The sequence below is a fragment of the Oratosquilla oratoria genome, chromosome 20, assembly GCF_046742065.1.
Source record: "Oratosquilla oratoria isolate Oo_2021 chromosome 20, ASM4674206v1, whole genome shotgun sequence".
Lineage (NCBI taxonomy): Eukaryota > Metazoa > Arthropoda > Malacostraca > Stomatopoda > Squillidae > Oratosquilla > Oratosquilla oratoria.
The window spans coordinates 29,669,654-29,695,465 of NC_134796.1; the positions used below are offsets into that span (position 1 = coordinate 29,669,654).

The 25,812-nt window shown below is 37.5% G+C and overlaps 1 protein-coding gene across 3 annotated transcripts in view; it reads right to left on the bottom strand.

Annotated features, from left to right (window-relative positions):
• Nucleotides 1-685: 685 nt before the first annotated feature.
• LOC143036435 (uncharacterized protein F13E6.1-like) overlaps nucleotides 686-25,812 on the bottom strand; it is a 33,084-nt gene continuing 7,957 nt past the window's right edge. The window contains exons 3-4 of one of the 3 annotated variants that reach the window (XM_076203787.1): nucleotides 8,265-8,413; nucleotides 686-764 (exon numbers count right to left, since the gene is read on the bottom strand). In XM_076203787.1, the coding sequence (XP_076059902.1) occupies nucleotides 701-764; nucleotides 8,265-8,413 (213 nt within the window). In that variant the 3' untranslated portion in view covers nucleotides 686-700. Of the gene's footprint in view, nucleotides 765-3,680; nucleotides 3,727-4,112; nucleotides 4,261-8,264; nucleotides 8,414-25,812 lie in introns of those variants that run through there. The other 2 variants (XM_076203788.1, XM_076203786.1) reach the window with 2 other exon arrangements.

Genomic DNA, 25,812 nt, shown 5'->3' on the forward strand with positions numbered 1-25,812 from the left:
ATCTTCTGTCTTCTCCCTTCCTTCCTCAACAGATTCTCCTCTTTCCCAATGCCCCTTTTACCCCATTCATCCATTTCATTCTTGGTTGCCTCTCATGTTCATTCCCTCCACATCTGTATTTCCATGTGTCCTAACCATCCCAATACTCTCATCAACCCATTTCCCAACTTTCCACCCACAAAAAGTATAATAAATAAATAAATAAATAAATACTACTCAAACATCTACAATTATCTGGCCCCAGCACCCCCACAACACATCCATACAGACAAGCACTGCAAAATATCTACAAATTCTATTCTTCACTACACTCCAAACAACAACCCAACTGGTAAATCACTCCCAAGACAAATAAGAACCATACTTGCATGACTGCTGAAACCACTCTCGTGCATCAGAAGAGTACCCACAAAAAATTGGCCTCTCAAGTGACTACTGCCGAGATACAATCACCACAAAGAAGACAGAGCACCTCATTCTACACTGCTCTACTCTTACCCCATCCAGATAACAAGACCTGACTAGAGAAACCCACATAATGTGTATGGTCACAATCCTTTGAGGGGAATTTTTTTTATCTGTGCCACATAGATTTGTTAGTAGACAACAAAAAGATAATCTATAGATGAGGTTAGTGGGAACAAAAAATGCTCTTATGCCAAAGCGTACATATATTCAGGCTCGAGCATGTTTGTTTTACTCACAAAGGTTGTTGAGATATTGTCTCTCCCGCCCCCGTCAGGGTGGACGCCACTTTCTGATACCTGGAGAGCCATGACCAAGGAAATATCAACATACATGTATATAATAACATAACCATAAGCATTCCTGACCATGAAGATTTTTAATTACAGAAGTCACTACAATATGCATCAAGTAGCTTTAAGTTCAAGCTGACAATGTCAAATACTAAATGCCAGAGGTTTGCTTTCTGTTGGCTCTAGTAATTACTTCTGTAACCATATGATAAATTCTAGCATTATTTACATGACTGATGTTCTTGATATATTTACAAAATTGGATGCAACCCAACAAGCAGCCAGTCCATACCAACTATGACATCTTTCATCACACTTTCATTTACTTACAATTGCACTCTGATTTATCCACATTTACAAACTGCTATTATGCCAATAAATTCCTGCTAGTACTAAAAGAAATAGCTATTCATTTCACTGCCACAAATATACCATTTCAACATTCAAAATATAGTCCTTTCACACATTCAATCATTACATTCACATTCAACACTGTAATTGTAAAATTGCATTACACCTGCAGATTATTTACTAGTCATAATATTATGCAAGTGTGGCCAAAATTATATGTTGATAATTTGTGTACTTCGAGTGGTGCAACAAAGGAACTGGCAGTAGCAGAGCAACATTAAACCAAGAATTGGGCATTCTGAATCCATAACTTCTGTGTACTGGCCTAGGCAGAACAATGGTGTACCATGTTCATTCTTGAGTAATTACTTAAAACAGGTTATTATAGTGGCATCATTGGCTTCATATTTAGTTCATTCCATTCTCTCATCCCTTCTTGCTGCATGTGGCTTACCCATAACCTAAGAAATAAGTGATATGTGACAGCACATGTATGAATGGTCACAGAACATTTCTACAATATGACTTGTGTGAAACCTCATTACATTGCCAACATTTGCCAAAGAATACAAATATAGGATACACAATTTTCAGCAAGGACAAAATTCCAAGAACTTGTCCCTTTTTATGAAATATAACCTGAAAGATGTTCCTATTTTCCAGGGGAGACCAAAATAAGGATCACTGATCACTTTCAATCCAAGTTCCTCAGGAGAAAGAAAAGAAAGAAAAAAAAAGTTACATAGCCTCCCTGTGGAAGTCTTGTATGGAATACTGACCAAACAAGTTCCATGTATTCAATACTTTGGGGATGACTGCTGGCTGAGCAGGTTAGAACACTACTACTTGTGGCAGCGGTCAAGAATGGAAGCATTTTGCATCCTGCCTGGCAAGCAAGTTCATAGTAAAGATATACATTAAATTCCCTTCGTCAAAAAGTCCTCTGTACAGAAGCATCATCCTAGCCTTCTCTGACAAGGGTAATCTACAACCAAAACCAGGAGGCCCAGCTTTTGTCTGCAGGCAACCATGAGTTGCTCCAAAGGATCCCACTGAGCAACTACAGTAAAACTGGAATTCTTCACCCTTGAAAACACATCAATATTGCATGCCAGACCCCCCACCCGATATCCATCCCTCTGAACCCTCTCCCCACCGAGAAGACAGAATCCACCTAGCCAGGCTTGGTGTGCCCATCATACAGCCCTTCTAAGTAACCAAAAGATGATGGATGACTGCATCACATATAACTGTCCAGGATGTAACACTTCACTCTATACTCTACAACACATTATGGAAGACTGCATTGAACACAATCATGCATGCCTACATCAATATATATTCTATTAGGGAATCTTTAATGTCTTCCTACATTGCTTCCAATCCAGGGCAGTGGGTGAGATGCAGGGATGACCTGTCATCCAGGAGGAACCAAGATAAGGAGGGAAGGGGGGCTGAATGGGAGTGAAGTATGTGGGGGATGGAATGGGTGGGAGTAGATTCTATGCCTTTGTTTTTTGGCTACCTCACTTGTAAGGGAAAAAAAGCCATTGGTACATGTGTGTATGTATTAGGGATTTGTGGGGAAACTCTCTTCCTGCCATGGTGTTCCTCAGTGAGACTGGACTGCTCACCCAGACACTCTAGGACAGGGGTTCTCAACCTTTTTCCTGTTATGTACCACAAGTCATCAAACCATCGACCTGTACCCCACATTAACCTGACAGAGAATACAGAATGATAATGTATTAAAACTAATTGAATATACAATGGTACTGCAATAGATATCAAATGGTCTCAAAATGTGATACATGCACTTCTATAAGTCATTCCCTATATCTACAGATTTCAATGTTTAAATAATCTTTCACTTGTCATCCCAGTAACAGTCCCACAACCACTAGGTTGAGAACCTTTGCTCTAGGTAATGACAGTAACAACATCAATATTTCAAGGACTCTAATAGCATCCCTTCTGAGTAGACATGCAACATTCTTTGACGACAGGAAACTAAACTACACTCAAAAAAAGGATGCTGATCATTTTAAATTTTTAGTACCCTTCTGTTCTGCAACTTTCCTTAAATCTCTCCTTTACCACCCCTTTCTATGGTGCAATATTGTCCCCATGGATAGAAATATTTATTGGTGACAAAATACTAATCCCTCTAGAAGGAAAGATCATATGGGATGCCTTTTGCTAAAGGTACTTGCACAGAAAATGGATGAGGAGATTCCGAGAATGCTGTATTGCATGGATTCCTATCATGGGTACATTTTAGCTATAGATTCAGAAAAGTAGCCACAACAATAGCATTAAAAAATAAATATATAAATAAATAAAATAATAATAATAATGAAATAAAAGCAAAATTGTGGTGAGCAGGGGGAGGCTTAATCAAGAAAAACCTATGAATTTTTTTTATACAACTATACTATGCATATACTATTATTAGTTATGATAAAGACAAAACATAGGATTTGTCATTATCAAACCAACAATATACCTGTGCATACTTAACCATTCTATATACTCGTATCTCATTCTATCTACACAAACTAACATGCTCAAGAACTTCTTAGGTACTCACACATGGAAGCTTTTCACATATTGTGAGCTATTGGAGAAAAATATTCAACTATGAATAAAAATACAACATAATATCATCTATGGATCTTTCAAAGTTCTCTCACTCTGAATATTTAACAACTACAAAGAATAAACTGCAGACCTATTTATAAAGTACCCCACATTCTCCATCTGATAATAATATCTGTTACTTCAAGTTTCACTGACTGGAAACCTGCAGCTCCAAAGTGGTTGGTAACTGTCCTCAGGCTCTACCATAGATCTCACTTGAGACTGACATTGTATTAGTATTGGAGAGTTCCAAAGTCACTGACTAGTAGTAGAACTGGAGCAGTTGCCAGTTATCTGCTTGCATTGGGTGAAAAGGTGGGGGGAAATACATTTGAAGTTAATATAGACATATCTTGGGCATAATATGGAGACTGAGTGTCAGCCCCTCAGGGCTGCACCTCCTGATGGAGGTAAGGGTATTGCTAGGCTTTGAAAATAGGCAGCAGGGAGAGGATTCTCTCTGATGTCCATCTTGCAGGACCACAGGTACTTGCTGTTAGTCCCTCTCCATCTGAAAAACAAATTTCTTACACTAAAAGTTTTCATGGGGGTCAGTAAGACTTTCTGGTATTATCCTTTTTGCCAACAAATAGAAACCATTATTACAGTTTCCTTAGTATCATACCTTGATACCAAAATGATACATGGACTCGGAAATTTGCCTAATGATGAGAGGCTTAGGCACCTTAACTTGCACTCTGGAAAGACGCAGAGTGTGGGGTGATCTAATAGAGGTGTTCAAGTGGATCAAAGGCTTTAACAAGGGTGATGCAAACAAGGTCATCATATTAAAACAACAGGGCAGGACTCGCAGTAATGGTTTTCAACTGGACAAATTTAGATTTAAGAAGGAAATAGGCAAGAATTGGTTTACTAATAGGGTGGTCGACAAATGGAATAGACTTAGTGACCATGTGGTAAACGCTGAAACTATCAGTTGTTTTAAGAAACAATTAGACAACTTTATGGATGGAGATGACAGGTGGTGATGGATACGGAACTGCCTAGTGTAGGCCTTATGGTCTCTTACAGTCTCCTTCATTCTTGTGTTCTTGAAAAGGCTTCCTTCAGCATGAAATCATCTGGCAGTGACCAGAATGTGCATACAATTTGAATACATACCCAAAACCAAGAAAGCCACAACCTTTGATTACCTTCATGCATTTCCTTCTACTGGACAAAATTGCCTTGTGGCTACAAGAATGGAGTCAATCACATACTTCACAGGAATAACAACCCCAAAAAACATAAACCTACATAATAAAAAAAAATCATGAATGTGCACATACACATCAACATATAACAAAAGGCCTTCCTCTCTTATAACAGGTAAGTCCACCCACCCCATACCCATCCAAAACACACAAGTTGTCCCTCACATCTTTGCACCCCAAACATGAAGAGCCATTCCTATCCCCTGCCACACTGCTAGAGACAAGACAATTGCAGCAAGACACTGCTTCTGCAGCAAGACCTGACAGCTAGAGTGGGGTTGTCCCACTTCAATTTAAGGTGATTTCTCTGTTCATCCACTCAAGAAACTTGAAGGGTAGAAATGAACATCCTTACATTCACTTCTTCATCCATTTACAATCTCTCTCCATTAACTCTTACAGTTTGTACTCCTTCCTTGTTCAACTTTCATCCATCAATCCACTTTACTCTTAATCTTCCACCTCAAGTTCACTCCATCCACTTCTGCTTTCCATGCTCTTTTTGTTAGTCTTACTTTACTCATTCTTTCCACATGTCTGCCCAATCTCAGCATTTCTTATTTCTACCCTATCTGCCAACTCTCTGTGGAACACCACTTCTTTCCCAAACTCCAAACCTTACTTTCTCTCTCACTGAAATCTAAGTGTCTAGGCATAAAGATAGCAATTTCCATTGTCTCTTATTTTCTCTCTTGGAATTCCTGATCCAAAGCTAGATGATCAGAATGATCTTGTCTTCTTTATTTCGGAGCCTGAATTTTCTCAATCTTCAATCATCCAACTCAAATATTTACTCTATTAACATATCAACATGCTGTATGTATATCTTGCCTAACTCCAAAGACTATCCAGAGTTCTTTGAATACCTAGCATTTTCAATGGAACAAATTCTATCCCACTCATCCTCTCAAATCTACAGTAGGAGATTCCTTTCTTCAACTTCAGCTTTGGCCTTCCCTGTTTACAAATTTAACTGTTGAACTAAACTTCACCTTCCTGGCCACTTTGGAGATGAATTTGACATTCTAGATCTCTTCCTAACTACTCATTATTACATACATACATACATACATATACCAAGGCTTTTTTTCCCCTTACAAGGGGGGGTAGCCAAAAAGAAAAAGGCATAAAATCATTCCCACCCATTCCATCCCTGAATACACTCCACACCCCTCCACCCTCCCTCTTATCTTAGCACCTCCTGAATGATGGGTCATCCCTGCACCTTGTCCACTGCCCTGGGTCAGAAGCAGTGTCGCAAGACACAGCACATCCACAGCAAGGCCGCTTCATTAAATCGGCGACCCCCCCTCTCTGTCCCCCCCATTGCATAAAATGAGAGGACGGGGAGAAATCCCTTCGGGCTGCGTCAAATTTTGCTCACACATACTACCTCACCCCCCATCCACCCGTCCATTCCACCTCATGCAATCACATCATCATCCATATACAACCATATTTACAACCTATTTTCCTACTCATTATTACTTGTTTTAAACTCTCTACGCTGAGTACCTCAATTCTGTCAGTTCTATTGTTTAACTGTTAGGTCAAAATCCAGCTCTCCTTGTGCAGATGACTTTGATATTCTGATACAACTGACTGGGACACTATGAGGTAGTATTTATTTAGTTGTGAAATAATTACTACCTCCATTCTCTTGATCCTTCAGCATTTGCAGACTATTGCACGAGTTCATTTTGAGTATGGACGTACATATTCCATCCACATCTTCTAACTCTAAATCAATAAAACCCTGGTCTACTCACACTTATCCTACTATCCAAGACAAGAACATTGCTTATATACAAAAGAATAACCTTCAAACTCAAGAGAATTATAAACTATGTAAAACTGTGGCCCCAAGAGGCTAGTACCCATCTCCAAAACAAGCTTAAGTGTTCAGTCACCCAGTCCTAATAATCCTATTTCCTTGCTATCATCATTTTTTTTTCCAAGGGTAGAACATTACACTTATGCCTGCCCTCCCACACTTTCTTCTGTATGTGGTGATACTGAAACAAAATCTGGTCCATTCATATGCCCTAAACACACACAACCCATCACCCATAAGTAGGCAATGATGCAGGGAGGGGCTGCCATCAACCTTATGGAAGAAACAGATTATCTGTCTTAGTGGGACACAAATACCTATTATTTTAACAAGAAAGCAGCAACTAGGTGTAGGGGATATTATTAATTAATGAAAATAAAATCCAACTTATGTAAAGAGGATTGGCAGGAGAAATGCTGGTGGTGAAATTTGCAACTCTCAAAAAACTTCACTAGCATTCCTCATTGTGAGAGCTCTAAGGAATTTTAGTGAAAACGTGTGTTAAATGACTGTGATAGGAAAAGACTGGTGGGATATACTACCAAAATACATGTGTACTCTCCCACAATCCCAAAAACGAGTTTCCCCTCATTGGAATCCATAGTGTGGGAAGGTGAACCTAAGGAGAAACCTAAGATGTAATTCAACTGGATTTCATCTGAAGCTCAGGGATGATGCATGTGCCTAAGAGTATGTAGTGGCAGCTCCTAACTGATTAAAGATATTTGACATCTTTGAGAACCCTGAAGAACTGTGGAATACCTTCACATGTGAAATTTTGAAAGCTGCCAAAGATCGGAGTGTTCAAGCTTGATGAGTGGTGTGGTGTTGAATGAAACACCAGAAAATATAGAGATAAGCCATACTATTAGAATGACTGGTGACTAAATGTCAACCCCTTGGGGCTGCACCTCCATGTGGAGGCGAGGGTCTTGATGACTCTTGAAGACAAACTATCAGGAGATGATTCTCTGATATCTATCTTGTATGACCACTCTATGCAGGTATTCATCACTGGTCCCAATACAAGATCTTCGTAAGATATATGAATGAAAAATTAATTTCAATATAGAGAAATACTAAATATTGGAAATGGGCAACATGATGAAAAGCCCATCACTAAACAATAAGACAGGAAATGAAACAATCACAAAAGTAGACATAGACGACACTGTGGGTGTGGTCTGGAGACAAATGTTAGCCCAATGAGGAGGCATCTTGGGCAGAGGTGGGGAGTTGATAAGCTTTGGAGATGAGAAGTGAGGAAATGACCCTCCCTGGAGTCTATCCTACAAGACCTCCTCTTGCAGGTGTCCATCACTGGAAGAAGCAGTCGTTCCTCTTTCATCATTTTGTTTGTTGTAAGACAACTATCAAAATGTGAATGGTCTGGCTCCAGCCTCTCGTAGTACATCTATTTTCCTGCACAAAAAGTTTAAATTATAGTCAAAATATATGATAACTTACGTCTGTGACTCCCGAACGGACTTCAGAGAAGCATTGAAATCATCTGTAAACTCCCTCCACACTGTGATGCCCAGGCGCCTTTTAAGGTCTTGGGCTTGCTTGATCTTTGATCCCAAAACCTGACGCAGCATTTGGATCTCCTCCTCTGTCTGTAGAAGAAAATCAAATGAATGATGCAGGCCACATTTTAATGAAGACAACATAAACTTCAGCCTTTACCTTCACTTACAAATTTAACCCAATAAATACATAGACCATAGACAATTCTAACTATATCATTCTTACTTTTTACTCCACAACTTATCATGACAAAGGGATGATACCTGATTGTGTGCACATGTGCAAATGTGTGTGTGTATTCACCTTGGTCTTTGGATCATGTGCTGGACTCGTGATCGACATCTATTTCCCTCCCAGAAGAGAGCTCATAGCTTGTATGACCGATCTATGGGTAATGCTGTGACCTTACACGCATACACACTCCCAACTCCTTGCCACGAGAGTTGGAGTAACAATGTGAAGCACAGAGATACTGAAATTATTTCAGCCCTGGACAGGATTCAAACCCAGACCACCATAGTGACGGTTGGGGATTCTACCAACTGCACCACCTAGGCATGTGTGTATTTACCTACCTAGTTATATTTTGCAGGAGAAGAGCTATGCTCGTAGGGACCCGCAGTTGTATCTTTCCGCATCCAGTTCTTTCTCAAAGTCGTGTATAGTTTTAGCACTCACCGTTTTCTCTTTTAATTTATTCCATGTGTATGTGTATGTGTGTGTATGTATTCACCTTGGTCCTTGGATCACGTGTTGGACTCGTGATTGACAGCTATTTCCCTCCTGGAGGAGAGCTCAGAGCTCGTATGACCGATCTATGGGTAATGCTATGACCTTACACACACATACACCCCCAACTCCCCGCCCACGAGAGTCAGAGTAACAACACGAAGCGCAGCGATACCGAAATAATTTCGGCCCTGGGCAGGATTCGAACCTGGTACTGCTGGCACCACCGTACTGGCAGTCCAGTACTATATCCACCGTGTCACCGAGTCGTGTAATGTGTGTGTGTGTGTGTACTTTTAGTCTTTCCTCATAGGGTTTATCTGCCAGACTGGGGACCTGTTTGGTTGCTGCAGTTTGTATTCTCTCAATCTTGCTTATATCCTTAACTCTGTGTGGGGACCATACTAATGATGCATATTCCTGTCTTGGACATATCAGGGTTTCGATGATGATTGATGACTGATGATTAATGATGATGGATGATGATGAATGATGACTGATGATGATGGATGATGAGGATTGATGATGATGATGAGTAGTGTATGTATGTGTGTGTGTGTGTGTGTGTGTATTTACCTAGTTGTAGTTTACGGGAAGGGGAGCTATGCTTGTGGTGTCCCATCTTCATATCTCATTTTATCTAAACTGTTTTTAAATTCATGTATTGTTTTTGCACACACCACTTTCTCATCTAACTTGTTCCAAATGTCTATTACTCTGTGGGGAAAGCTGTTCTTTTTCAGATCTCTTCTATAACTGTCCTTTTTGATTTTCTTTCCATGTCCTCTTGTATTTCTATCATCCCATTTTATTAGGTCCTCTCTATCAATAGTTTTTCATGATTCTATAAATAGTTATCAAATCTCCTCTCTCTTCTTTGCTCTAATGTCTGTAGCTCAAGTTTTGCTAGTCTCTCTTCATATGATAGTTTTGAGAGTGTTGGTGCCAATTTTGTAATTGCTCTTTGTATTCTTTCAAGTTTTGTTATACATTTTTTTTGTACTTGGTGACCATGTCATCACTGCATATGCCAATCTTGGTCTTATCAAAGTGACTAGTATTTTCTTCACCATTTCTTCGTCCAGGTATGTAAATGCCACTTTGATTGTTCTTATTAAATTATAAGTTTCTCCAAAAATTTTGTTTATACGTTTCTCAGGGGACATATTATTCATAATAACGACTCCCAGGTCCTCCTCATTTTTTACTTTTTTTTTTAATTTCTTCTTCTCCCAATTTATATGATCTCACTATTTTTTTTTTTGCTTCTTCCAAATTCCATTATACTACACTTAATATTGAATACCATCTCCCACTTCCTACTCCATTCCCATATTTTATTGAGATCACTCTGTAGCGACTCACAATCTTCTTCAGTGTTTACTTTTTTCAACAACTTTTCATCATCCACAAAGAAGCTCATTTAACTTTCAATTCCTTTATCCATATCATTAATATATGAAGCAAACATTATTGGGGCCAGAGCTGTTCCTTGTGGAAAATCACTTATCACTTCATCCCAATTAGAGTGTTTGTCTTTTATCACTACTCTCATTTTTCTTTCATGCAAGAAGTCTTCCATCCACTTCAGCAGTTTGTCCTCTATTCCTCCTGCAGTTTCTAATTTCTTAAGCAACTTCTTATGTGGCACCTTATCAAAAGCTTTTTTCAGGTTTAGAAATGCACAATCAGCCTATCCATCTCTTTCTTGTATTACATCTATTAGCCTTGAATAAAAACAAATTAAGTTTGTGATGCATGATCGTCCTTGTCTAAATCCAAAAATGTCTTGGGTTTAGTACGTTGTTTTTTTCTAAATGCCTTACCCATCTACTTTTGACAATTCTTTCACAAATTTTTGCTATCATACTTGTTAGAGAGACCGGTCTATAGTTAGTAGGGTCTTCCTTGTTTCCCCCTTTTATATTGGTACTATATTTGCTCTTTTCCAATCTTTTGGAACTTTTCCTTCTTTCAATGAACTGTTTATTAGGCTATGTATTTTGTCTTAGTTCATTCCTGCATTCTCTCAAAATCCAGTTTGTTATTCCATCTGGTCCATGCGATTTTCTGACATTGAGATTACTCAAGTGTTTCATTATTTCATTCCTTGATACTTCTATCCCTTTCAAAGGGGGACTTTCTCCTCTCATTCAATATCTCTAGGTTATATCTTCTCCCTTGTAAACACAGATTTAATAATGGTTGTTCATCATTTCTGCCATTTCTATTTCCTCTGTATTCAGCTCCTCCTTGTAGTAGTTTCTCTAATTCTTGTTTGTTTTTCAGTTTGTTTACAAATCTATAAAAAGTTTTGGTTGATCTTTACATTTTTCTCTGACATCTTTTTCATATTTTCTCTTTTCTTCTCTGCACACTTGTAAATATTCATTTCATAACTAGTATATATTTTCCATTTTTCAGGTCTTTTGTCTTTTTTCCATTTTATCCAAGCTTTATCTCTTTTGTCTTAACTCCCTACATCTTTTGTTGTACCAGCACTTTATATATTCTTTTTCTTGCTTTTGTCTTAGGACATACTTTTCCACTCCTTTATAAATTTTTGTCAAAAGATTCCATTTCTCTTCTACTGTTGTTTCCTCTGTGTGTTTTCTTTAATGTATTTTTCCTCATTTAGTTCCAGTTCAACCAATATGTGGTCACTTTTACTTGTTGGTGTCTTATATTCAATCTTGTCCACTATTTCGGGTTCTGATGTGATTATTAGGTCCAGTCTCGATGGTTCTCCCTCATTTCTATACCTAGTATTCTCTTGTATCCATTGTGTCATTGTATGTTCTATAATCATATCAAATAGTACATTTCCCCAAAGGTCGTCTCCACCCTTCACTGTCATCTCTTCCCAACAGATTTCTTTACAATTAAAGTCATCCATTATAACTATTCTTCCTCCATCTTCCATTATCTAATTTAGCGTTATCCTTGTGTCTTCTAACACTTTTATGTTATCTCTCTTCCCACAAGGCCATTTTAGGAGGCACATAATTTACTACAAACTTCCTGCTCTTCCCATCCCTGTCCTCCACTTCCACCATAATCATCTCTACTCTATTCTTTCCATATGTGATATTCCTCACATTTATATCCTTCTTAGTCAGGAACATAACTCCACCCCCTTGTTTTACCTCTCTGTTTCTAATCCAATAATTATATGAAACATGTCCTACACTGTTAGGTGGTAGTAGACCTTTCAATTTTGTCTCTACAATTCCCATTATGTTCTTTTTCCACCAGGTAATCATTCAGTTCAAGCCTGTTATTAAGCCATCTATGTTTGTGTAAGACACTTAATTTTCTGCTACTTCCATCATGTTTTCTGTTTCCTTTCTCTTTTTCTCTATGAACCATTTCCTCACTTTCATATCCACTACTCTCCAATAGAATTTCTCTTTTTCTGACTGTTCTTTTCTCATTTTTTCCCTTAGCTTCGTCTTTTTGTTTTTTCATCCTCTCTTTCCTCTTTATTCATTTCTCTTTTTATCCATACTTGTTTATATTGTTCACTATCAGCTAGTTTACCTGTTTTTGCTAAGATATTCTCTGCTGTCGTTTGTGACCTGAATTTGATCTTAATTGGTCTAGTCTTATTTGTATTGTATTTCCCTAGTCTATATATTTCTTCAATTTCTTTCCCTGTTTCTTGTCCATCCTCTTGAACTACTTCTAATATCTTGTTTACCTTTTCCTTTTCCTCTTTTACTCTTGTGGTCCTATTTGGATTATACTTCTCTTCCATCCCTAATATAATTATACATTTCTTTTTTCTCCACTAAGTCTCTTATTATATACTCCTTTTCTCCCATCACTTTAAAATGCATGTCCTTAGTTTGTTCTTTCATCTGTTGTTTCACTATATCTGTAAATACAACTTTGTTGTTCTCTTGGACTTTTCTCCAACCCTGTGCTTCCTTTGCTATGGACTCTTTATTTTCTTTATCATTCTCCTTTAATTCCTCATTCTCATCTTTTACTTCTTTTAACTGTCTTTTTAATTCTTCTATTTCTTTGGTTAGGTTTTGATTCTCCTTCTTTAGTTCATCCAGTTTATCAACTCTGTGTAACCTGTGATAATTGGTCAAACCTAACCTCCCATTCTTCGTTCATTTTTTTTTTGTTTCTCCTCTAGATTTACTAGTCAGGGGAGGTTGTCACCTCCTCCCTCATTAAATCCATAAATGCAGTCATCTTCTCCTTCCATTGAGCTGTTATTATCTATAATTCTGCTCTTGACACCTCTGCTTCCTTGTTGTTCCTCATCTGTGTATTCTGCCCCTCTCCTATGATCCAGGGCCCATTCGTCCCCGTCCTCATTTTCTTCCATTTTCCTCAATAATTCCTCTCTTTCTCCTATTTCTTCACCTTCCCACTACACCACAAGCTTTCCCCTTCCCTACTAATACAACAAGGTACTCCCTCATAATTGAGATCCACGAAAATTGCACTTCTTTTCCAGAGTTCCAATCTTCACTGTGTATCCGACGTATGTGTGTGTGTGTGTGTGTGTGTGCACACACATGTATGTGCACCTGCATGTGTATGTGTAGAGGAACAGTGCAACTCTCGTTGGGTCCTATCTCCCACTCTCCGATTTATCATACCTCACCTTAAATTCATGTATGGTTCCAACTTAGTCTATATCTCTAATTTCCAATAATTACATTTAGATTTTAATTCACATATTGTTCCAGCTTGAGTTATACATGTATTTGTGTGTGCATGTGTGTTTGTGTGTGTATTTACCTAGTTGTATTTTGTGGGAAGGGGAGCTACACTCGTGGTGTCCCGCCTTTGTATCTCAGTGTCTAGTTTGCTCTTAAACTCATGAATGGTTTTTGCATACACTATTTCATTGTCCAGTTTGTTCCAAGTGTCCACCACTCTATGTGGAAAACTGTTTTTCTTCAGATCTTTTCTTCAGAGCTATTTTTTTTTATATTCTTTCCATGTCCTCTTGTGCTTCTCTTGTCCCAGTGTAACAAGTCCTCTCTATCGAGTATCTGTGCCCTTCATGATTCTGTAATGGTCAGTAGGTCACCTCTCTCTCTTCTTTGCTCCAGAGTTGGTAACTCCAGTTTAGCCAATCTCTCCTCATATGACAAGTTTGCAAGTGCAGGTGCCATTTTTGTTGCTGCTCTCTGGATTCTTATCATTTTCTTTATATTCTTTTTGGTTCTGGGTGACCACAATGTCACCGCATATTCTAGTCTAGGCCTTATCAGTGTGACCAATATTTCTTTAATCATTTCTTCATCCAAATATGTAAATGCCACTTATATTCATCTTAGCAAGTTGTAGGATTCTCTGACAATTTTGTTTATCTGTTTATCATGGGACAAGTTGTTTGAGATAATTACACCCAAATCTTTTTTTTGGATCTCTCCTTTACCTCCTTGGTTCCAATTTTATATTGCCCTGATACCAATATTCTATTTTTGCTTTTTCCAAACTCCATTATGCTACACTTGTTAATATTGAAGTCCACTTCCCATTTCTGACTCCAGTTCCATACCTTATTCAGGTCTTCCCATGTGCATGTGTGTGTGTATGTATTTACCTAGTTGTACCTAGTTGTATTATATGGGAAGGTGAGCTATGCTCATGGTGACCCATCTTTGTATCTTTCAGCATCAAGTTTGTGTGGGAAGCTATTCTTTTTTAGATCTCTTCTATAATTATCCTTTTTGAGTTTCTTTTCATATCCTCTTGTTTTTCTGTTGTCCTATTTGAAATCACCTCTATCTAGGATTTCCATTCCTTTCATGATTCTATAGTCAGTAGATCTCCTCTTTCTCTTCTTTGTTCCAGAGTTGGTAGTTCCAATTTGGACAATCTTTGTGTGTTTGTGTATTTACCTAGTTGTATTATACGGGAAGGGGAGCTATGCTTGTGGTGACCCATCTTTTTATCTCACATCTAGTTTGTTCTTAAATTCTTGTGTGGTGTTTGTACACACTACTGTTTCATCCAATTTGTTCCCAACATCCACCACTCTGTGATTTTTTTTTTTTTTCAGATCTCTTCTACAACTATCCTTTTCGAGTAATTTTTTTCCATGTCCCTTGGTTTTTCTTCTATCCCACTTTAACAAGTCTTCTCTGTGAAGGACTTCTATGCCTTTCATGATTCTGTAAATGGCCAATAGATTGCCTCTTTCTCTTCTTTGTTCCAGGGTTGGTAGTTCCAGTTTAGACAATCTTTGTTCATATGTCAATTCTGAAAGTGTTGGGGCCATCTTTGTCATTGCTCTTTGGATTCTTTCTATTTTCCTTATATTATTTTTTGTACTGGGTGTCCATAATGTCACAGCATACTCCAATCTTTGTCTCATCTAAGTAGTTAATAGCCACCTTTATTGAACTTAGTAGATTGTAGGTTTCTCCAACTATTTTGTTTATCTGCTTGTCTGGGATATATATTAAAAAAAAAAAAAAAAAAAAAAATGTGTTGTCTGCTACACCATTTTGAGTATTTCGCTGTTTGTCACATTTTTAAAGGTAGTTACTATTTAGAAAAAAAAAGCATGTAAATGAACAGACACGGTAATAAAAAAGAATACCGGGCGAGTTGCTATTCTTGTCCGAAACTTTTTTAAAACTGTGCCAAAACTAAGTGGGGCAATTGTACATTGTAAAACAAATAAAACACATCAAAACATGAAACCGCAGAAAATGGAATTGCCCTAACACCATAGAAAACCTTAAGTGAGGGGTATACTGATTTATTAGATATTCTAACATAGAAAAATTATTGTAATATGGTTCTTTTCCTTGCCAAGTTATTTTAAAACAAAATATATAAAAAAACGAAAATACAGTGGTACCTCTACTTACGAAAGGCTCTACATACGAAATTTTCAGGTTACAAAACACTTCTTTGGAAAAAATATTGCCTCTTGTTACGAAAGAAATTTCAGGATACGAAAGGCGAAAATTTCAAAATACACGCTGCTACTCACAGCTCCCAGAGTCCACCGAACATAAACATTCTTGTAGCATCCTGTATCTTGGTTTGAAAGTGGTGCGTTTGAGCTGCTCTGCCATTGGCTATTGCCCAGCATCTTCCTGGCATCCCATTGGCTAGGAGGGACCTCTGTGTGTATGTGCGTATACCCAGAATCCTCTTCGTTTTCCCGTCGGCCCACGAGGATCACCGAAGCCTCAGTCTCACACTAGCGAAATTCAGTAAAGCACGGAGTGTTTGGACAGTTTTTCGTCAGCTTTTGTTAGTGTTTATTGCAACTTTACGTGTGTGTATTAACTTTTATTCACTATGGGCCCTAAGAAAGTGATGGGAGAAAAGTGGTGAGAAGAAGAGTTGTTTTGTCCATACAAACAAAGCAAGAGATAATAGAAAAGTACGAAAAAGGGATGTGTTTGGTTGATCTCACCAAAGAATATGGCTGTAATCCATCTACGACCGGCACAATATTAAAACAAAAGGAAGCCCTAAAAGCTACGACTCCTTCCAAAGGCCTCTCTGTCATTTCGAAGATGAGGTCGGCAGTGAACAATGAGATGGAGAGGTTACTCATGTGGATAAAGGAGAAAGAGATAGCTGGAGACACAGTGACCGAGACCATAATTTGCAAAAAGGCGACCACCATCTTTAATGACCTCGTAAAGATGGATGCAGGCAAGGGAACTTCGGCGCAAGAACCACACCAGGAGTTTGAGGCATCGCGTGGGTGGTTCGAGAAGTTCAAAAGGAGGACTGGAATTCACTCTGTTGTTCGGCATGGCGAGGCATCTAGCGCCGACCAGAAAGTGGCCGACGAATTTGTGCGAAAATTTGAACAATTGGTGATCGATGAAGGCTACGTTGCACAGCAAGTTTTTAATTGTGACAAGACTGGCCTTTTTTGGAAAAAGATGCCTCGCCGTACCTTCATCACAGTAGAAGAGAAAAAAATGCCAGGCCACAAGCCCATGAAGGACCGCCTTACACTTGCCCTTTGTGCCAATGCCAGTGGGGATTGTAAAATCAAGCCCCTGCTGGTGTACCACTCCGAAAATCCCAGAGCATTTAAGGCCCACAAAATATTAAAAGAAAAACTTCAGGTGCTATGGAGGGCCAATGCCAAGGCCTGGGTTACCAGACAATTTTTTGTTGAGTGGGTCAATTTGGTTTTTGGCCCTGCTGTTAAGAGGTACCGAGAGGAGAACAATCTCCCCATCAAGTGCCTCCTCATTCTCGATAATGCACCTGCCCACCCGCCCGGCCTCGAAGATGATATCCTGGAGGAGTTCTCATTTATTAAGGTGCTGTACCTCGCACCTAACACCACCTCTATCCTCCAGCCCATGGACCAACAAGTCATTTCGAACTTCAAGAAACTCTACATGAAACACTTGTTCAAGAGGTGTTTCGACATCATTGAAAACACCCAGCTTACCCTTCGTAAGTTTTGGAAGCATACATACATACATACATATACCAAGGCTTTTTCCCCCTTACAAGGGAGGTAGCCAAAAAGGGAAAGGCATAAAATCATTTCCACCCATTCCATCCCTGAATACACTCCACACCCCTCCACCCTCCCTCTCATCTGAGCACCTCCTGGATGACGGGTCATCCCTGCACCTTCTCCACTGCCCTGGGTCAGAAGTTTTGGAAGCAGCACTTCAATATTGTTGTTTGCCTCAAGATAATCATCATGGCTTGGCAGGAGGTGACCAGGCGTACCCTTAATGTGGCTTGGAGAAAGCTGTGGCCCGATGCCGTTGCCCCACGAGATTTTGAGGGGTTCGAGGTGGAGTTGGAGGGTAAAGTTGAGCCTGAAGTTGATGAAATTGTTTCGCTGGGAAAGTGCATGGGGCTTGAGGTGAATGACGAGGACATCGACGAGTTGATTCAGGAGCACCACGAGGAGCTTTCGACGGAGGAGCTGAGGGAGTTGGAGGCGATGCAACACACGGCAGTGCAGGAGGAGTTCAGTAAAGATGAAGAGGAGGCAGCCATTATTCCGACAGCCCGAATAAAAGATATTTTACGAAAATTCTATGAAGTTTCAGAATTTGTTGAAAAGAATCACCCAGAAAAAGTGTTCACTAATCGGCCTATTGCTCACTATGATGATGTTTGCCTTGCACATTTTCGAAAGATTGTTAAAAGCCGACAAAAGTAAACGGCCTTGGATCGGTTCTTTACAAAACGTCGGACAAAAACCACTGCTGAGAGTGAACCTGAACTGAAGAAGGCGAAAGGTGACAATGATAGCAGTTAAAATAAGAGAAAAATTAAATGGGAAAAAAAAAAAAAAAAAAATTATTCTTTACATTATGTCCAACTCTCATTTTTATGTTTATTGTGCAGTAATTTAATTCTAACATGTATTTGTTACAGGTTTTGATGCATTTTTGTAATTTATAAAAAATCTACGTCCGATTTTTAAGGGGCTTGGAACCGATTAGGGCATTTATAGGGTAAAAAGCATTTCTACTTATGAAATTTTCACATTACAAAACAATTTCCAGAACGAATTAATTTCGTAAGTAGAGGTAACACTGTATCCATGTTTTTTTTTTGGTCAAGGCTTAAAAAAAAAAAAAAAAAATGGGAGAAATGCTAATGAGGCATGGAATGTCAATGAAGGACCAAATAATAATATAGAGAAAGGTGCAAATAAAGAACAAAATTATAATTTAAGGCATGATATTGAAAATCAAAATGTGTCAAAAAGAAATAATCATGAGTTTCTTAAAACCATGTACTTTAATGCTCGTAGTATTAGGAACAAATTCCAAGAAATACAGGCGTATGTCAAAAGCGAAAATCTCGATATGATAGGAATAACTGAGACATGGTTAAATGGTAGAGTTTGAAGCTGAATTTAATATTGCGGGATTTAAACACTTTCATCAGGATAGAAACCACAAGAAAGGTGGGGGTGTTCTGTTGTACGTTAAAAACAATGTCCATGCTTGTGTTTTAGAGAAAGTGAAACAGGATGCATATGATAGTTTGTGGGTAGAGTTAACCCAAACAAATGGACAAAAAATTAATGTAGGTGTAATATATAGGCTAAAAGACATTATCATTAGCAGACGACAAACTGTTGTTTCAAGAACTGTCTAGTTTCTGCAACCGGGACTTATTGACAATGGGTGATTTCAATTTTACTGACATTGATTGGATGACCCTTGAACATGGCCATATAGGTAGTCGCTCGATTGATTTTCTTGGTGACAATTACTTAATTCAGCATATAAAAGAGCCGGCAAGATATGAAAACTTACTCGATCTATAGATCACTAGCCGCGAAAGCATGATAACTGGTGTAGAAGTCAGTGAAACTGTTGCAAATAGCGATCACAACTTAGATTCAAACTACTAAATTTTTTTAGAAAAGATACTTGAGTTTCTAAAATACCCAATTTCAGTAAAGCTCAGTTCATAGGATTACATCAGGAGCTTCAGCTTACAGATTGGGAGGCAAAATTAAGCAAAAGACCTGTAGATCATATGTGGGAAATATTTCAAAATACGCTTACTTAGATGATTCATATTTACATCCCTTTTAAGGACAGACAACCCCCAAATCAGGTTCTCCAAAGAAATTGAAAAAAAGTATTGCTTAAAAGAGACAGGCTTACAAGAAATATAAGTGCTCGGGTGCATCTAATGACTGAAAGTTATGTATCAATACAGAGAGATTTAAAAAAGACAATAAGAAAAAGAAAACAACGATACGAAATGAACATCGCTGATAAATCCAAAGAGAATCCCAAAGAATTCTATAGTTACATTAGAGATAAAAAGGTTGTTAGGAATCACATTGGTCCACTATTATCTGCCGACGGTCAACTTGAATATTCAAATGAAGGAATGTGTAATATCTTAAACAATTATTTTAGCTTGGTATTCGTAAACGAAACACCTCAAAGTGAACTCCAAACTGAAACCTGTGAAAAGTCTAGGGTAAACTTACTCACTACGGTAAATATAACAAAAGAAAAAATTAAAAGTTGTATAGGTAAACTCAAAAGTTAATAAAATACCAGGGCCTGACGGTTGGCATCCAAGAATCTTAAAGGAAATGAAAAATGAGATTGTTGTTCCATTAGAAATTATTTTCAAGAAATCCATCATATCCAGAGATGTCCTAAAAGAATGGAAGCTAGCTAATGTTACTCCCATATTCAAAAAAGGTGACAAAAAGAAGCCAAATAACTATAGGCCTATAAGTTTGACTTCAATCGTAGGAAAAATAATGGATACCATCATCAGAGATGCTATCGAACATCATTTAGAAAGTAACCATTTGATAAATGATAGCCAGCATGGTTTCAGAAGGAAACGTTCTTGCATGACTTACTTGAATTCTACAATACAGTTCTCGAATTATGACAAAAGAAACAATATAGATTTAATATATCTAGACTTTGCAAAAGCTTTTGTTACTGTCCCACACGAAAGACTACTTACTAAATTAGCTTTACACGGAATAAGTGGTAGCCTATTAAGTTGGACTAGTAATTGGTTGAATGGTCGAAAACAGAGAGTTGTTTTAAATGGAAAAACTTCTAGATGGAAAAATGTTACAAGTGGAGTTCCTCAGGGTTCCGTTCTTGGGCCACTTCTATTCATAGTATATATAAATGATAGACCATGGACTAAAATCTACTGTTTCCAAATTTGCTGATGATACAAAACTGTGCAGAATGGCAAATGATCACTCAAACCAATTAGATATTCAAGAAGATTTAGATCAATTACAGCAATGGTCTGAAAAGTGGCTAATGAAATTTAACACAAGTAAATGCAAGGTAATACACATAGGTAAAAATAACAGTAAGTACGATTACAAGTTATTTGGAAATTCTTTAACAAATGTGGATAGTGAAAAAGATCTCGGCGTAATTATCAGTAACGACCTCAAATCATCCAAGCAGTGTATTTCAGCCTCTGAGAAAGCAAATAAGATTCTAGGACTGATTGCGATCTTTTGATTTCAAAAGTCCATCACTCATTAACAAGCTATATAAATCGTTAGTTCGTCCACATTTGGAATATGCTGTTTCCGTATGGTCACCGAATCTCATTAAAGACATTGACAGATTGGAAAAAAGTACAACGGCGAGCCACAAAACTGATTCCAAATATAAAAAATAAATCATACGAAAATCGACTAAAACATATGAATCTGTTTTCCCTAAAAAAGCGTAGACTCAGAGGTGACTTGATACAGGTCTTTAAGATTCTAAAGGGAATTGACAACATCAAAAGTAACAAAATTTTCACATTGAATGAGAATCAGACAAGAAACAATGGTCTCAAAGTGTCCGGAAATAGATTCAATTTGGAAGTAGGTAGAAACAACTTTGCCAACCGTGTAGTTAATAAATGGAATAAACTTCCTGCACAGGTAGTGCAATGTAGTTCAGTTCGAAGCTTTAAGAATCATTTAGATAAACACCTAAGCAAGATGCTGTAATGATTATAATTTATCTTATATTATTTGTTTTTGTTTTATCATTTGTCTGTTTGATTTTCATTTATTATTAGTTATATGTCAATTTATTATTATTTACTATTTACCTGTTTGTTTATTATTCAACTATACCTATGCATTTATGTATTTTATTTGTTATTTACATTATAGTTTTTATTTATTCATTTATTTTCTTTTTTGCATCCGACCTAGATATGGACCAAAAGGTCTCCTGTCGGTATGCTCCGCCCTTGTAATCCTTTGTAAAAAAAAAAAAAGTTTTTTTGAGTCGCATCTCTAGTCTGGGGGGCATGTCTTTGGTGACGATTACTCCTAGGTCCTTTTCAGAACCAACATTTTTTTTTATTTCCTTTGCACCAATTTTATATTGTCCTAATATTCTTTTTTTTACTTTTTTTTTTCCAAATTCCATTTTGCTACATTTCTTAACCCCTTCCATACGGTGCCGCACACGTAGGCGTCATGAGGAGCAAGTGGATTCGCGACGCTGCCATATCGGCGTCTTGATTATATTTATTGTAGTCGCCCCTGTGTTTTTACATTCTCCCAAATGCGCCCAGAATCCCATTCTCTGTGGTTTTCAAAATTCGCGGGTGAAAGAGAGAACGATCGATATAAGCGGCGACTATATTTTATGATGCGAATATTATTTCGTTACGTCATACGTCTGGCATTGGTTGCTGCCCGTGAGATTTAAGTCCGTATTGAAGTGGTTAAAGTTGAAGTTCACTTCCCACTTCTGACTCCATTCCCAGACTTTGTCCAGGTCTCTTTGTAGTGATTCAGTCTTTTCCTGTACTTACTTTCTTTAGTAGTTTTGTATTGTCTGCAAAGAAGTTGATGTAACAGTCTACACCTTCACCCAAGCCATTTACATATATAGCAAACATCATTGGAGCCAGTACTAAACCCTGTGTGACTCCACTTATCATTTCTTCCCAAGTAGTCCTTACATCTGAGCACCACTCATTTTTCTCCCATGCAAGAAGTAATCCATCTATTTCAATATTTTTCTGTATATACCTCCTGTTATTTTGAGTTTTCTTTATAGTTTTTTGTGTGGTACTTGTTGTTGTTGTCATTCCCTAGACCAGTGGTTCTCAAAATGGGGTCCCCGGACCCCTGGGGGTCCCTGAGAAGGTCCTAGGGGGTCCGCGACACAATGAAAAAAAATAAATAAATAAATAAAAAAAATAAAATCCAGAAAAAACTATATACTTATAAAAATATACAAAACTGATTCTGTCATTATAGTGTCGGTGATATCGATATTTTGTTGTGCAATCAGCCAGCACTTCTCTATTACATTTTTATATGTCATAATATTTCATTTGTTTCTTTCTAATTAATATTTATATTCATTCAAGCTTTATTCTATGCTTACAGAAAGTGTGAACTGAAGATGGAAATGTTTTTAAACCGAAAATTGACAAAATTTTGAAAATATTTTAAATGCTTATTTTTATACATTCTTTGTGTAGGAATATGCAAATAGTAAATTTACTGCATTATAATCATGTAATGGGTATCTTGGTATGGTAATAATAACTTTTGATTGGCTGGGGGTCCTCGGATGGGACTTAAATATCTGGGGGGGTCCTTGGCATGGTAAAGTTTGAGAACCACTGCCCTAGACTGTCTGTCCGAGCAGTCCCGTCTCCCCAAGGAATGCCACAGCCGAAACTGGTTTTCCCACAAATCCTTTATAGAGTGTATGTTGTGTTGTTTGCGTGCATGATTGTGTATAATGCAGTTTTCCATTATGTGTTGTATGGTATGGGGTGAAGTGTTACATCCTGGGCAGCTGTTCACAATGTGGTCATCCAGCCTCTTCTGGTAGCTTAGAAGTGCTGGGTGGTGTGTGGTACTTTATCAAATGCCTTTTGCAAGTCCAGGAAAGCACAGCCTGCCCATCCGTCCCTTTCTTGCATTATATCTATTAACCTTGAATAGAAATGGATCAAATTTGTGGCAGATCTTTCCTGTCTAAAACTGAATTGTCTTGGATTAGTCTATTGTTCTCCTCCATCTAATTTTGATGACTTTCTCACAAATTTTAGCTATTGTACTTGTAATGGAGACCAGTCTATAGCTTGTTGGGTCTTCCTTGTCCCCTTTCATATATTGGCACAATATTTGCATTTTTCCAGTCTTTTGGTACTTTTCCTTCTTTGAGTGAGCAATCTATTATCTTATATATTTTGTCAGTTCATCCATACATTCTTTTAGTATCCAGTTTGCAATTCCATCAGGGCCATGTGATTTTCTGACATTAATCTTCATTATTTTATTCCTTATTTCTTTCTGTGTCACAATCATTTCTCTCATTGGGGGGATCTTTCTCCCCTTCCTTCATCCCAATTGTGTATGTTTTCTTTTGTGAATACAGATTTGAAAAGTTTGTTCATAATTTCAGCCATTTCTATACTTCTGTACAGTATATTCTATGCTCCCTTGATGTAGTTTTACTATCTCCTGTTTATCTTTAAGTTTACCATTTACATATCTATAGAATAATTTAGGCTGATCTTTACATATGTCTATCATGTCTTTTTCAGTTTCTTTTTTTCTTCCCTGTGTATTTTTACATATTCATTTCTTAGTTTGACATATATTTGCCACTTTCCAGTTTTTTTATTTTTTCTATTTTTTCCAAGCTTTATCTCTTATCTTTTGCCTCACTACATTTTTTGTTATACCAGCACTTAATGTACACCTTTTCCTGTTTTTGTTTTGGTGCGTATTTATCCACTCCTTCATTATAGATTTTTTTTTAAATATCATCCATTTCTCACCTGTGTTTCTTCATTAAAGATTTCCCGACTCGCTTTTTGAAAGAATTTTCCTTGTTTCCCAAATATGTTTTGTTGTACATCAGTCTTCCTTTTCTGTATTTCTCATTTCTCCCAATATATTTCCCATTTTAGTTCAAGCTAAAGTAGTATGTGGTCACTCTTTCCAACTGGTGTCTTGTATTCCATTTTATCCACAATTTCAGGCTACGATGTAAATATTAAATCTAGTCTCAACAGTTCTTCATTATTTCAATAACTGGTATATACCCATTGAGTCATTGTGTATTCAATGGTCATATCCAGTGGTATGTTTCCCCAAAGGAACTCTCCACCTTTCAATGTCATTTCCAACATATTCTTTAGAGTTAAAAATCACCCATAACTAAATTTCCTTCTTGCACCATTTCATTTGTATCTTGTGTCTTTCAACATTTTGAAATGGTTGGTCACTCTTTCCAAGAGTGTGTTTTCTGGGGCACATATATCGCCTCCAATTTTCTACTTTTCATGTCACTATTTTCAACTTTTATCATGATCAATTCCACATTATTTCCTCTTATGATCTTCCTCACATTCAAGCCCTTCTTAGCCAAAAACATGATTCCTCCACCCTGTTTTTCCTCTCTATTTTTCATCCAGTGATTATATAAACCTTGTCCAACACTATTTGGTGGTTGTGGGCCTTTTATATTTGTCCCCACAATTCCTATCATATCTGGTTTTTCTTTGGCTACATAATCATTTAATTCATCTAATCCTGAAATCAGACCATCTACATTAGTATACATTATTTTAATTTTTTCCTTTTCTTCCTTGTTTCCTATTTCCTGTGTTTCCTTTCATTTGATATGCCATTTTCTCAGCCTCAAGCCCTGCACTCTTAAAAAAAAACTCGCTCTTCTTGGTCTCTGTTCTCTTTTCATTAGCTTCATTTTTAGTGTCATTTTCTTTTTCATTACTCATTTCCTTTTTAATCCATATATTTTTGTAGTCTTCTCTTTTTGCCAACTTTGCTGTTTTTGTTAATACTTCTTCCAATATCATTTGGGACCTTTATTTTATTTTTAATTTTTAAGAGGTCTATTCCTTTCTTTATTGTCCCATACTATGCACTTCTATTTCCTTTTCCATCTCTTGCCCCTCTTGTACCTCTTTCAGAATTTCTTTCTCCTCTTTAAGTATCTAGTTACAATGTTTTTCTTTAATACCATACACCACTATGCACTTTTTTTTATCTACTGTGCCCCTGACCTAATTTTCTTTCTCTTTAATTACTTTAATGACTATTTCCTTTGCATTTTCCTCCACTTGTACAATTTCTTTAAAAGATCTTTTTTTCCCCAATCTAATTTCCATTGGTTTTTGATTTCTTGAAGATTTGTCTCCTTTACACTATCTCCAACTTTCTTGGTCACTGCTTTAATTTGATCCTCTCCACCTTTCACTGTCATCTCTTCCCAACACATTTCTTTGCAATTAAAATATCCATGAG